Genomic DNA, 16,151 nt, shown 5'->3' with positions numbered 1-16,151 from the left:
CGTAGAGAAGGAAATGGGTGCTAATAGGCTGCAGGAGATCCGCTGAGACATAGAAAGGGAAATGGGAGCTAATAGGCTGCAGGAGATCCGCTGAGACATAGAAAGGGAAATGGGAGCTAATAGGCTGCAGGAGATCTGCTGAGACAATGAAATGTGTATGAAATGGATGGATGTGCAGACACTCCCAGAAGATGATGTCATTATGAGTGGATTGATATATATGTTTCTACTTTAGGATGTATTTTTGCATTGTCTCCCCCAGAAGGATCAGGTTTGGCGGGATCGCTCTCATTAGACAACCCAACCAATCAGTGACTGCTGCCCCTCTCTGCCAATCCCTTCACTGACTTCCACTAACCCAACATATAAAATACAAAATACTAACCACAACTTACAAAGCCATCCACAACACGGCCCCTAGCTACATCACCAATGTGATAAAATATGGGATCCATGGATGCCATACATCTCCATGCCCTACTACTTCCTGATTTGACCCTCCCCTCTCCCCCCTCTCCCCTCTCTCCCTCCCCTCTCCTCTCCCCTCCCTCCCCTCCCCTCCCCTTTTTTTTAGTTATTTTTGATCTTTCATGGAAACCACAGGAACGGTTATTTTAATGTTTCTCGGGGCTGCAGTTCCTCTGAACTCCACAAGGTGGTGATCTCACTTCTATCCAGAAAGGAAGTTATTATAGAACACAGACAAGAAGTGATGTCAGGCACAGACAGGAAGTGATGTCAGGCACAGACAGGAAGTCATCTGGAATAAAGACAGGAAGTTGTATACCATACAAACTGGAGAGGAGACCTTGGTGGAAGTGGCAGCAGAGGAGGTAATAAGATGTTATGTTCTATTTACACCCAGTAACTCCCCGTCACGTCCGTCCTCTTCCTCCATAGTCACGTCCGTCCTCTTCCTCCATAGTCACGTCCGTCCTCTTCCTCCATAGTCACGTCCGTCCTCTGCCTTCATAGTCACGTCCGTCCTCTGCCTCCATAGTCACGTCCGTCCTCTGCCTCCATAGTCACGTCCGTCCTCTTCCTCCATAGTCACGTCCGTCCTCTGCCTCCATAGTCACGTCCGTCCTCTTCCTCCATCGTCACGTCCGTCCTCTTCCTCCATCGTCACGTCCGTCCTCTTCCTCCATCGTCACGTCCGTCCTCTTCCTCCATAGTCACATCCATCCTCTTCCTCCATAGTCATGTCCGTCCTCTTCCTCCATAGTCACTGTGACGTCTTTTATCTCCAGCAGATGATGATACACACATATATAGTGTGGGAACCCAGATGAACCCCTTCAGGGGCAGAACATTCCCCCACTTCCGGGGCCAGAACATTCTCCTCATTGTGGAGATAAATTCTAGTAATATGGTCCTCTAAACAAACAGCACTGACAATAAATAGACAAGACAAGGACCATCCTGACCATACATGGCCTACAAAGGGCAATGATGACACTACACAGGCAGCCAATGGGCAATCATTACACTATGCAGCCAACACAATGATGGAGTGCCGGGGTCAGGAGTATGGAGCATAGAGCCCCTTACATTGCTGCTCAGGAGGAAGGAAACATTCCCCAGTCGGCCATGAAGAACATGTTCCATCATTGGTGTCAGGGGGAGGGAAATACTGAGGGGTCTGAGGGAAGAAGAGGAGCTGAGGGGTCTCTCAGGGGTTACTGAGGATGGGAGACTTTGGGGCCCCTGAGGGGATAGTGAAGTTAAAGGGTTTTGAGGGGGTAGAGTAGCTGAAGGAATCTGGGTCTTTGATAGGGTTGGCGGGGAGCAGGGCTCTGAGGAAAGAGAAGTTTGTCAGGCTCAGGGGGACACTGAGGCAGGGAGGGGGGATCTTGGTCTCTGGTTGTCCTCTTACCTGCACTTACTTTCCAGACCTCCTTACAGAACTCCTACCAGGAAAGGAAGGCAACCTTCACCTTCTTACCATCTCACTGGTCAAATAATGTATTCCAAGATACCAAATGGAATGCAGAAGGACAATCCTTCACCCCTTGGTGGACACTTGTTCTTAGAGGAGGTCTGTTGGTGCATTATTGACTAAAAGGTAGTCAGGGGTCAGTGCTAGACATCTTCAGGAGACACTCCAATACCTCCCATGACACAGGCTCTGGCAGTGCCCGGTGCTGGAATTCAGAGCCCCAGGAACCCACCACCACTCTGTACAATGTCCTGGATATTACAATATACTTGATACTCAGATCCTCCTGCTATCCTCCTTCTACCCACACTATGCTTCCATTGGAGGGAAGAGAATAGGCTCCTTCCTGACAGCTCTCTACTCCACCAACACCATCCTCCTTCTACCCAATCCAATCTCTTCTTTTACTGCAGAGAATGACAGTGACATCACTCCTGTCAGTCAGCAGGCTGCCACAGATTGGAGCCTTGCAGCCGGATTTCTGCCAATTGTCCTGATTAGGCAGCAACTCCGGCCAAAAGTCCTCAAGTTCCCCTTCCTGGACATCATGATGAGCCGACATTGACCTCACAGCACTGCCTCAGAGCAAACAAGTCATAGGAAGGATCATATTTATCATTCCTTGTCTGCAGATCTAATACTCATCAAAACCAGTTCAGAGACCAAACAAACCCAACAGAGAAAAGGGGATTTCTGATCTGACAGGTCAAGAGGGTCCCGGGACCTCCAAAATTTAGCAAACACTAAACAGTCCAGACTACTGTCTTCCCATGGGGGAAGTAGATCTTATATGTCCAGCAACCCTCCTATTCCCCCCTCACATCCACATCCTATTATTGTGTGACCAATACCATCCAAATCATTCTTACTTTCATTTCCCAAAGTTATCCGTCTACAAGGAGACCTGTATAGATCACATGATGGCACCAATGAGGATGGAGGAGGACCGGAGTCACATGACTGAGAAGATACTAAACCTCACCCTGGAGATCATCTACCTGCTGACCGGAGAGGTGAGGAGGATTCTGGGAGGTCACATGACATCACTCTTATCTCTATTAATAAAACACAGACCTGACCGGAGAGGTGAGGAGGATTCTGGGAGGTCACATGACATCACTCATCTCTATTAATAAAACACAGACTTGACCGGAGAGGTGAGGAGGATTCTGGGAGGTCACATGACATCACTCATCTCTATTAATAACACACAGAGCTGACCGGAGAGGTGAGGAGGATTCTGGGAGGTCACATGACATCACTCTCATTTCTAATAATAAACACAGACCTGACCGGAGATGTGAGGAGGATTCTGGGAGGTCACATGACATCGCTCTCATCTCTATTGATAAAACACAGACCTGACCGGAGAGGTGAGGAGGATTCTGGGAGGTCACATGACATCACTCTTATCTCTATTAATAAAACACAGACCTGACCGGAGAGGTGAGGAGGATTCTGGGAGTCTAACATGATATTCCTATTGGTTCCTCAATACAGAGATTTCCTCTTCTGAAGTCAGGTGACCATATGACCATCACAGTGCCTCCATGTGACTCCCTAAACCCTGAGAGACACAACATGCAGAAGATTCTAGAAGTCACCAGAGAGATCACTCAGCTGCTGACAGGAGAGGTGAGCGGTGCCGGGAATTCTGGGACATTCTCCAGTAACAGACAAGGGATGTGTCTGGATGGTGACTGTATCATTGTGTGTGTCAGGTTCCTATAAGGTGTCAGGGTGTCACTGTCTATTTCTCCATGGAGGAGTGGGAGTATTTAGAAGGACACAAGGATCTCTACAAGGACGTCATGATGGACAATCAGCCGCCCCTCACATCACCGGGTAAGAGGAGACTTTATTGTAAAGGAGAGAGCAGTACGGAGGATCCACCTAGATCCCCCATCATCTGATAAACACATAGAAACAATGGATTCAGTCAGTGTGTGTGTTTCCTACAGATGGATCCAGTCATGGGAACCCACCAGAGAGATGTCCCCGTCCTCTGTATTCCCGGGATTCCACACAGGAAGGTCACACCATCCCTCCCCATCATCAGGTAGATGATGACAATTATTGGTAGTTGTGATTTATACACAGCATGTTTGTTACAATGAATGTTTTATTATATCTTTCAGAGTGGAATCCTCGGGGATGATAATATTGATGTTAAAGAAGAGTATAAAGAGGAGGATGAGGAGTATGGAGTGATGGAGGAGTTTTCAGAAGGACACAAGGATATGATGGAGCCACCTAATACCAGGAACCCACCAGAGAGATGTCCCCGTCCTCTGTATTCCCGGGATTCCACACAGGAAGGTCACACCATCCCTCACCATTACAAGGTAGGTGGGATGGAGAATCTAGAGCATGGACTTGTAAAGGTGATGTGTTGATATTTTCTGTGAATTAATATATTTTATAGATGATATGAAAGTTTTAATTGATGTCACAATATTAAAGCTTATATTTTACAGATGATATTTTCTCTCATTTCCTTGATTTAGAGTGGAGATCCAATCGATATAGAATTTGAGGTGAAAGCAGAAGAAGAAGAGGCGTATGTGAGGGATGATCAGCAGTCTATGGAGGAGGATGGAATAACGGGGACATTTATAGAGGAGGACACTCCTACAGAGATCAGCACAGGTGGGTCATGAACACTAAATCCATTCCTCCACCCATACTGCTCACTGATTGGTCCAGAGTAGGGCGGGGTGATATCAGCCTGTAATCCCCTGGTCACTTTCCTGAGCTGTGTTCCCCGTCCTGTATTCCTGGATTTCTCTCGGATAATCTTCCTTCTCTGTGCTGCAGACACAATTTATGTCTCTAGACTGGATTTATGGAGGTTCTGGGGTTCAGCTGGCAGCATAATGTTTTTCAGCACAAGCGATACTAGACCTAGGCACCTGGGGTGTGTGTCTTGGGTGTTCTTCCTCATGCCTAGATCTAGTAAGATCTCTGACAGAACATTTCTCCCAGGGTTCCTTGCTCTGTGTTCTGCTGGCTGTGCCGGGTGGAGGGATATGTCTGTAGTGTCTCAGACCCAAGTCACTGAGTGCAGTCTCAGGAGATGGGAGGCAGCGGTGTGGGATCTCTGCAACTTGTCTACAGTAAACATTTAAACTTCCACTGATTACTGAATACCAATATTATGAGTCCTGACCCTTACACTGTATAATTTATATTGTACATTACATACTCCTGACTTCAGGATCAGTCCAGTCTCCATCTTGGTTGTTCTTCCCCCATCTTCACTCTCTGACCTCTGGTGGGGCTCAGCCCCGCTGTTCTTCATGACTAAATCATGGACTAAATAAGGAAGTGCAGTACTTCTTGTGTTGGGAAGATGGCGATGAGTGATAGAGGGGGTGGGGACCCTCGTCCTATAATCCCCTCATCACTGTCCCTCCTATAAAAGACAGTTCTGGTTGTTTACTCACTCTCTGACTAAGGTCCATGAATAAAGAAATGACCTGGTAGGAGATCAGAGGAGCCATTTCCTAGTTCCCTTGAGGGTGGAATTGTAAGCTCCTCAGAGACCAAGCTGCCTGATGTGGGCGGAGTCCTGGTTTGGGGGAACCAATCAGCTCCTGTCTAGTAATCCTCTTTGTCTTTGTATTTTAGTCCATGGCCGGGAGATGAGGAAAACCTCCGAGGATTGTCTCACTTTGTCTCCAGACTGGAAAGTAGAAGATGAGGACATCACACAGTCTAGTCCAGGAGAAAACCCGGCTCCCTCCAATGTCCATCCGGCACCACCCAGTGTAGATGGACCATCGGATTCCTCGTATCCTGAGGAACCTCAGACTGTGCGGGACCGGGCCGGCCTTCCAACAGGGAAGAGCTTCTCCTGTACTGAGTGCGGGAAGGGTTTCCGTTCTAAATCCTATCTTAATGTGCATAAAAGATCTCACACGGGGGAGAAGCCGTATTCCTGTCCTGAGTGCGGGAAATGTTTTTCACAAAAATCAAGTCTTGTCATACATGAAAGGTCTCACACAGGGGAGAAGCCGTATTCCTGTTCTGAGTGCTGGAAATGTTTTTCAGTGAAGTCCCATCTTTACACACATCAGAGATATCACACAGGGGAGAAGCCGTATTCTTGTCCTGAGTGTGGAAAATGTTTTTCAGAAAAGTCCCATCTTTACGAACATCAGAGAACTCACACGGGATTGAAGCCGTATTCCTGTCCTGAGTGCGGGAAATGTTTTTCAGTGAAGTCCAGTTTTAACAAACATCAGAAATCTCACACGGGGGAGAAGCCATATTTCTGTCCTGAGTGCGGGAAACATTTTTCATTTAAGTCCCATTTTTACAGACATCAAAGATCTCACACGGGGGAGAAGCCATATTCCTGTCCTGAGTGTGGAAAATGTTTTTCATATACGTCCAGTCTTTTCAGACATCAGAGATCTCACACGGGGAGAAGCTATTTTCCTGTCCTGAGTGAGGGAAATGTTCCTCACTGAAGTCCTGTCTTTGTGTACATCAGGTATTATAACGGGGTAGACAGATCAGACAGAGGTCAGTAGTTTTTGGGGGGTGGAATGGGGAAAGATGGGGGGAGGGCTATGGCAGATGATAAGAAGGTTCCCATGTTACAAACAACCAGTGGAATTGGTACCATTTGTATACAAATGAAAAATACACAAAATCCGTGTGAACAATGTGTCAGTGAATGGACAAGGTGTCGGTGAATGGACAAGGTGTCAGTGAATGGACAAGGTGTCAGTGAATGGACAAGGTGTCAGTGAATGGACAAGCTGTCAGTGAATGAAAGTGTTTGTTCCCCAATGCCAGAAGTGTGCCCAGCACAATAGGTGAGTTGGAAGGTTTGGTGCATGAAGAGAACTAGGATTGAATTGGTATTGCTGAATCTTGGCTTCATTCCTCACATGACTGGGCCATTCATATTCCTGGCTAGGTTCTCTTTCGGAGAGACGGGGGAAATAGGAAAGGTGGTGGTGTCTGTCTCTATGTGAGAAGTGATCTCAGAGCGAGTGTGAAAGAGGACCTAGTTGATGGAGAGTGTGATGAGGCTGAAGTATTATGGGTGGAACTGCACATGGGGGGCGGTACTACAAAGGTCATCATTGGAGTTTGTTATAGGCCTCCCAGTGTTAATGAGGAGGTGGAGACTCAGCTCCTCCCACAGATGGAAAGGGCTGCAAGGGCAGCAGTGACCATAACATGATTTCATTTATTGTTAGCTGTAGCTAGCACATAAGGGAAAAATAAAAACAACTTTAAGAGAGCTAATTTTCTAAGGCTGAGAGCTGCTCTCCAAGACTTAGACTGGGAGGGAATATTGGCATCGATGAACACAACACAGAAATGGGAGTTCTTCATAAAGACTGTATGTGACCACACTGCAAAATATATTCCCATGGGCAACAAGTATAAAAGGCTACAAATCCAACCTATGTGGCTTACGGCCAAAGTTACAAAAGCGATAGATAATAAGAAAAGAGCTTTTATTAAATATAACAATGAAGGAACGCGATCATCGTTTACACATTACAAAGAATAGAACAGAAGATGCAAAAAGGAAATAAAGGCAAAAACTGAAAACAAACGACAGAAAGATATCAGGACGACCCCAAAACATTCCTCCAATCTATGAATAGTAGAAAGGTCCGGTCCCAGCATGTAGGCCCTTTACAGAACCATCTAGAGGGGGTGACTGGGGACAAAGAGGATTTCATACATTGTCCTTCTTTCTTCAGCTCTGTGTATACAAAGGAGCATGGGGGGCTCTTGTCCATAATGGGGGGTGGTACTGACACCCCCCAGATGATCCACATTGTCTCACAATTGATATGATCCAGAAATATTATAGAATAGAATAAAGGTGAATAAAGCCCGTCGACCGGCTGGCATACACCCACTGGGCCTTAGAGGAGAGAAGTGGTGGTGGTTGTGGTATACTTGGACAGAGGAGTGACGGTGAACGTGGTATACTTGGACAGAAGGGTGGCTGTAGTCGTGGTATAATTAGACAGAGAGGTGGACGTGGTATACTTGGACAGAGGGGTGGCGGTGGATGTGGTATACTTGGACAGAGGAGTGGAGGTGGACGTGGTATACTTGGACAGAGGGGTGGCAGTGGACGTGGTATACTTGGACAGAGGGGTGGCTGTAGTCGTGGTATAATTAGACAGAGAGGTGGATGTGGTATACTTGGACAGAGGGAGGGTGGTGGACGTGGTATAATTGGACATAAGGGTGGCTGTGGAGGTGGTATACTTGGACAGAAGGGTGCCTGTGGACGTGGTATACTTGGACAGAGGGGTGGCGGTGGATGTGGTATACTTGGACAGAGGGGTGGCGGTGGACGTGGTATAATTGGACAGTGGGGTGGCGGTGGACGTGGTATACTTGGACAGAGGGGTGGCGGTGGATGTGGTATACTTGAACAGAGGGGTGGCGGTGGACGTGGTATAATTGGACAGTGGGGTGGACGTGGTATACTTGGACAGAGGGGTGGCGGTGGATGTGGTATACTTGGACAGAGGGGGGGCAGTGGACGTGGTATACTTGGACAGAGGGGTGGCGGTGGACGTGGTATACTTGGACAGAGGGGGGGCAGTGGATGTGGTATACTTGGACAGAGGGGTGGCGGTGGACGTGGTATACTCGGACAGAGGGGTGGCAGTGGACGTGGTATACTCGGACAGAGGGGTGGCAGTGGACGTGGTATACTTGGACAGAGGGGTGGTGGTGGACGTGGTATACTTGGACACAGTTCCCCACACACGGCTAATGTGTAAGTCTATGGGATGGAAAAATCAGAATGTAAATGGATAGAAAACTGGCTAAAATATCATATTCAGAGAGTAGTGGTTAATGATTCATACTCTGAATGGTCTGGGGGTGTCAGTGGGGGACCCCAAGGTTCAGTGTTATTAGTGGGGTACCCCAGGGTTCAGTGTTATTAGTGGTGTACCCCAAGGTTCAGGGTTATTAGTGGGGTACCCCAAGGTTCAGGGTTATTAGTGGGGTACCCCAGGGTTCAGTGTTATTAGTGGGGTACCCCAAGGGTCAGTGTTATTAGTGGGGTACCCCAAGGTTCAGTGTTATTAGTGGGGTACCCCAGGGTTCAGTGTTATTAGTGGTGTACCCCAAGGTTCAGTGTTATTAGTGGGGTACCCCAAGGTTCAGTGTTATTAGTGGGGTTCTCTGTAAGAAATCACATTTATGATTCGGCACTTATATTGATGGCAAGCTTGCAAAATATTTGTTTTTTATGATTAGTCATAATTAATATTAATATGTGTGAATGGTCTTCTGACAAATGGTAGTATTAGTATTCTTCAGATATAACTGAGACTGAAAGATATGAATGTTAAGCTGAGACAGTAACATAAGACAGGAGTTAGCTGACCAGCTATCCAGCTGAAGGCTGAGTATTCTATATTTCGGTGTAGCTGGTTAGACGTCTCTGGTAGTAAAATGTCAGAGGTATTAGAAGTGACTTGTTATTACATAATGTATTTAATAGTATCTGTGTGTATTTAGTATACGTCTCTAACATTGATACATATATAGATTAGTGATTATACATTGATATGTTGTAAAGATATGTTCTTAAGTTATATTATCATTTAACCACTTGCCGACCGGCCGTTGTATATAAACGGCCGGACGGTGGCACTGCAGGGTCGGGTGGCCGTCAATAAACGGCCTCCCCGCACCCTGCTTGTGCACGCTCCCTGGGAGCGCGCAGCACCGCGATCCGGTGCCCGCTGTGTCCTCCGGACACAGTGAAACACCGATCGTCGGACGGGACCTCTGTACGAGGTCCCGATCATGTGATCACTGATTGGCCAATCAGTGATCACATGCAAAGTAGTAAGCAAGATGTCACTTGTGACATCATTGCTTACTACGTGTGAAGTCTGTGAATGATCACAGAGGTCACATGGTACAAGGCTATTCACAAAAGCCTTGTACCATGTGACAGGATGTGACCAATCACAGCTCACTCAGTTCTTCTTAATGAGTGCAGGAATGCACACAGAGAGAAAGAGAAATGATTGCTTTTACATCCTATATGGGTGTAAAAGCAATCAGTGTAAAAAAAAAAAAAAAAAATCTTCATCACCCCTCACAAGTAGTACAGTGTCACCATGGTGACACTGTACTGCTAGGGTGACAGTATGTAAAAAATAAAAATAAAAAATAATAATATAAAAAAATAAAATAAAAATGTAAAAAAAAATGTTTAAAAATTATAATTTTTGCTTATAAACTAATTTGGATTTTTTATTTTTTTACTAAAAAGATAACGGAATACATTTTGGCTAAGATTTATGATGAAATATTATTTATTTGCAAAATTTTATAAAAAAAACACTTTTTTTCAAAATTTTTGGACATTTCATTTACATAGCAAAAAAAATACAAATCCCAGTGGTGAATAAATACCACCAAAATAAAGCTTTATCTATCTCAAAAAAATGGTAAAAAATTCATTTGGGTACAGTGTTGCATGACCGCGCAATTGTCATTCAAAGTGTGATAGCGCTAAAAGCTGAAAATTGCCCTGGGGGGAAGGGGGTAAAAGTGTCCGGTCTGGAAGTGGTTAAATATGAATAGCTGAGGTGACATCATCATCTTATAGTATTATGTACATCACATCTGTACCTGTCCATCAAACATCATATATAGCATCCCCTTCCTTGTATGAAATGGCTTTGCCAAGCAGTAATAATGTCCATAGAAGGTATTAAGATCGTTAGCTATGACGCTGTTCCTATATAAAAGGTCCATAAGGGACAGTTGGAAACGCTAACACTGACACTCTTGTATACACACACATCCACGTCTGAGAAGCTGCAACAGGTGCATGCTGCAAGATCCTCACTTCCGTCTACTTCCCAAAAGACATGAGAAGGACAAGAACATGGAGAACAGCACATGGCCAGGACAGCCATGACAGATAATGGTGACTTATCTTTACACTTCTGCTTGATATTTCTACAGTAGTTGTATCTCCATGGAACTGTTCATGATACGCTTTACATTGTTATTTCTACAGTAGTTGTATCTACATGGAACTGTTCATGATACGCTTTACATTGTTATTTCTACAGTAGTTGTATCTACATGGAACTGTTCATGATACGCTTTACATTGTTATTTCTACAGTAGTTGTATCTCCATGGAACTGTTCATGATACACTTTACATTGATATTTCTACAGTAGTTGTATCTCCATGGAACTGTTCATGATACGCTTTACATTGTTATTTCTACAGTAGTTGTATCTCCATGGAACTGTTCATGATACGCTTTACATTGTTATTTCTACAGTAGTTGTATCTACATGGAACTGTTCATGATACGCTTTACATTGTTATTTCTACAGTAGTTGTATCTCCATGGAACTGTTCATGATACACTTTACATTGTTATTTCTACAGTAGTTGTATCTCCATGGAACTGTTCATGATACACTTACATTGTTATCTCTACAGTAGTTGTATCTCCATGGAACTGTTCATGATACGCTTTACATTGATATTTCTACAGTAGTTGTATCTCCATGGAACTGTTCATGATACACTTTACATTGTTATTTCTACAGTAGTTGTATCTCCATGGAACTGTTCATGATACGCTTTACATTGTTATCTCTACAGTAGTTGTATCTCCATGGAACTGTTCATGATACGCTTTACATTGATATTTCTACAGTAGTTGTATCTCCATGGAACTGTTCATGGTACACTTACATTGTTATTTCTACAGTAGTTGTATCTCCATGGAACTGTTCATGATACGCTTTACATTGTTATTTCTACAGTAGTTGTATCTCCATGGAACTGTTCATGATACACTTACATTGTTATTTCTACAGTAGTTGTATCTACATGGAACTGTTCATGATACGCTTTACATTGTTATTTCTACAGTAGTTGTATCTCCATGGAACTGTTCATGATACACTTTACATTGTTATTTCTACAGTAGTTGTATCTCCATGGAACTGTTCATGATACACTTTACATTGTTATTTCTACAGTAGTTGTATCTCCATGGAACTGTTCATGATACACTTACATTGTTATTTCTACAGTAGTTGTATCTACATGGAACTGTTCATGATACGCTTTACATTGATATTTCTACAGTAGTTGTATCTCCATGGAACTGTTCATGATACGCTTTACATTGATATTTCTACAGTAGTTGTATCTCCATGGAACTGTTCATGATACACTTTACATTGTTATTTCTACAGTAGTTGTATCTCCATGGAACTGTTCATGATACGCTTTACATTGTTATCTCTACAGTAGTTGTATCTCCATGGAACTGTTCATGATACGCTTTACATTGATATTTCTACAGTAGTTGTATCTCCATGGAACTGTTCATGGTACACTTACATTGTTATTTCTACAGTAGTTGTATCTCCATGGAACTGTTCATGATACGCTTTACATTGTTATTTCTACAGTAGTTGTATCTCCATGGAACTGTTCATGATACACTTACATTGTTATCTCTACAGTAGTTGTATCTCCATGGAACTGTTCATGATACACTTACATTGTTATTTCTACAGTAGTTGTATCTACATGGAACTGTTCATGATACGCTTTACATTGTTATTTCTACAGTAGTTGTATCTCCATGGAACTGTTCATGATACACTTTACATTGTTATTTCTACAGTAGTTGTATCTACATGGAACTGTTCATGATACACTTACATTGTTATTTCTACAGTAGTTGTATCTCCATGGAACTGTTCATGATACGCTTTACATTGTTATTTCTACAGTAGTTGTATCTCCATGGAACTGTTCATGATACACTTTACATTGTTATCTCTACAGTAGTTGTATCTCCATGGAACTGTTCATGATACACTTACATTGTTATTTCTACAGTAGTTGTATCTCCATGGAACTGTTCATGATACGCTTTACATTGATATTTCTACAGTAGTTGTATCTCCATGGAACTGTTCATGATACGCTTTACATTGTTATTTCTACAGTAGTTGTATCTACATGGAACTGTTCATGATACACTTACATTGTTATTTCTACAGTAGTTGTATCTCCATGGAACTGTTCATGATACGCTTTACATTGTTATTTCTACAGTAGTTGTATCTCCATGGAACTGTTCATGATACGCTTACATTGATATTTCTACAGTAGTTGTATCTCCATGGAACTGTTCATGATACGCTTTACATTGTTATTTCTACAGTAGTTGTATCTCCATGGAACTGTTCATGATACACTTTACATTGTTATTTCTACAGTAGTTGTATCTCCATGGAACTGTTCATGATACGCTTTACATTGTTATTTCTACAGTAGTTGTATCTACATGGAACTGTTCATGATACACTTTACATTGTTATCTTACACCATTGTGTGACAGAATAAAATCACACTTCATTTTTTATTTCAATGGCTCTTTCATTCATAATCGCCTCAAGACACTAAAAGAAGTATTATATGTGTCTAAAATCCAACATTTTGGTGAGCCAGCCTCCGCTGCAGTTTTTCTCTGGTTTTCCATTCCTTGATAAGGGGGAGAACGCACAATTCTGTGATTGTCAAGTCTTGGGAAAAACACGGTGAAAAGAACCTAGAAGTGAAGGCGTTTGTGTTTCGTCAGACGTGAACGAGAGGTCCAGTGACTGAGCCGGGTCAAACAAGAAAATCATCTGATTACGGTGAGTAACAATTATGGAATTTATTGATGATTTAGTTAATGAAAGCAAGCTAGAGTTTAACCCCTTCAATACCGGGCAATTTTACACCTTCCTGCCCAGGCCATTTTTCAGGTTTCAGCGCTCTCACACTTTGAATGACAATTACGCGGTCATACAACACTGTACCCAAACTAAAATTTTATCATTTTCTTCACACAACTAGAGCTTTCTTTTGGTGGTATTTAATCACCGCTGGGGTTTTTATTTTTTTCTAAATTAACAAAAAAAGACCAAAAATTTTGAAAAAAAAACACATTTTTCTTTGTTTCTGTTATAAAAGTTTACAAATAATTGTTCTTCATAAATTTAGGCCGAGATGTATTCTGCTACATGTCTTTGCTGAAAATAACCCAAATTAGGATGTATTTTTTAGTTTGTAGGAAAGTTATAGAGTTCACAAACTATGGTATAGATCTGAATATTGATCAATCCTGAAGTACTGACAGCCAATCTCATTTCTTGAGGTCCAAGAATTTCAGAACAGTACAGATATCCCACAAATGTCAGAACGGTACAGATATCCCCCAAATGTCAGAACGGTACAGATATCCCCCAAATGTCAGAACGGTACAGATATCCCCCAAATGTCAGAACGGTACAGATATCCCCCAAATGTCAGAACGGTACAGATATCCCCCAAATGTCAGGACGGTACAGATATCCCCCAAATGTCAGAATGGTACAGATATCCCCCAAATGTCAGAACGGTACAGATATCCCCCAAATGTCAGGACAGTACAGATATCCCCCAAATGTCAGGACGGTACAGATATCCCCCAAATGTCAGGACGGTACAGATATCCCCCAAATGTCAGAATGGTACAGATATCCCCCCAATGTCAGGACGGTACAGATATCCCACAAATGACCCCTTTTTGCAGAGTAGACAGTCCGACATACTTCATAAGAGGCATGGCGAGTTTTTTGAAGTTGTATTTTTTTGTCATAATTTTTCGGAAAATTAAAAAATTAAAAAAATTATTTTCAATATTTTTTTTTTTTTACATACTGTCACCAGTGCAGTACAGCGTCATCATATAACTGGCATGGCGGTTAACAGGGACACTGACTGGTGACAGTATGAAAAAAAAATATATATTTTTTTTTTTTTAAGATTTTTTTTTCATATTTTACTATGACCAAAGTAGTACAATGTTACCATAGCAACACTGTACTACTTTGGGGAAGTGATCAGTATTTTTTTTTTTTTACACAATTTGCTTATAGCAAAGAATTATTTCGCTATAAGCAAGCATTTACCTGAATGACATCGATTCATTCAGCTTTTCTTTTTTTTTTTTTTTTTTTTTTTTTTTGTGCTTAGCTGTGATTTGGTCACAGCTAATCACATGACATGTGCATGTGATTAGCTGTGACCATTCACAGCTAGGCACAGTATACAATGGATGGCATCATGAATGAAGCCATCCATTGTATACAACTGTCATGTGACCTGCTGTGATTGGTCACAGCAGGTCACATGGTACCAGCAACGGGAGCCGGTACTCGGATCTGTCATTTGCCGTGTCCGAGGTGCATGGCCCGTGACAGATCGCGCTGCTGCGCCGCTCTGCATTACCGCAAACGGCGCATGTGCGGGAGCACGCCAAATGGCGTGCACCCGGAATGAAGAGGCACATCTGAAGCCGCCAAACTGCCATTGGCCGGGCGGCTAATGGTTAAAGATGTTTCTTTATATCCTGAAGACGGTCAGCTATGGCACTATATGTATAACGAATGTTTACAGGCCAATATTCAGATAGATAAATCTAGATTTACTGTGCACAGACAGCGTAAAAAGATATCTAACATCTTAAATTTAGTAAGAATATTCAACAAAATGATTTTGAATGTTGATTTATCTGTTAAAAAATCTTGTATATTAAAGCAGACAGAATGTAGCACTGTACAGAATACAGAAAAGCATGAAAATGTGTCTCAAGATGCTCTTAGTTGCCCAAACTGTGACATTTTTTGTAATTACATAGAGAATCTTGAGGAACAAATATTGACTCAAAGACAAATCTTTTGTTAAGACTGCAGAATGACAGTAAACAGGTTGCCATGATAAACACAGATGACAAACAGAGTGATCCAAGATCAGAGCCACGGCTGTCCGATATCTCTGAAAGTTCGGATATTGACTCTGATGACGAAACACAAATTAAACATAAAGAATTGTTATGTAAAACTGCAAAACTTAAGTTGCAAATACATAATCAATTAATGAAAGTATTAAAAGACATCCCTGCTTATGATTCAGATAAAGATATCTATAGCAACATGGAAATATATGAAATGCATGTCAAATGCCATCAGATTTCAAATCATGACATAAATTATTTATTTCCGTTGTGGCTGCCAATTAAATTTATGTCTCGAATTAAAAATTCTGTTATTAACGATAAAGACCAGAAAAAACATAATGACGCGACAGACAGACTGCGACAATTGCTGTTATGT

General features: G+C 42.6%; 1 protein-coding gene across 1 annotated transcript in view; it reads left to right on the top strand.

The window, feature by feature from the left end:
- Positions 1–5,573: 5,573 nt before the first annotated feature.
- LOC149450558 (uncharacterized) overlaps positions 5,574–16,151 on the top strand; it is a 140,329-nt gene continuing 129,751 nt past the window's right edge. The window contains exon 1 of the mRNA XM_089691753.1: positions 5,574–6,411. Coding sequence (XP_089547879.1) covers positions 5,584–6,411 — 828 coding nt within the window. The 5' untranslated portion in view covers positions 5,574–5,583. The remainder of the gene's footprint in view (positions 6,412–16,151) is intronic.

This window comes from Staurois parvus, unplaced genomic scaffold (genome assembly GCF_062004578.1).
Source record: "Staurois parvus isolate SC_StPar_1 unplaced genomic scaffold, SC_StPar_1.0 ptg000571l, whole genome shotgun sequence".
In the NCBI taxonomy this organism is placed as follows: domain Eukaryota; kingdom Metazoa; phylum Chordata; class Amphibia; order Anura; family Ranidae; genus Staurois; species Staurois parvus.
This window is presented reverse-complemented; position numbering and strand designations above follow the sequence as displayed.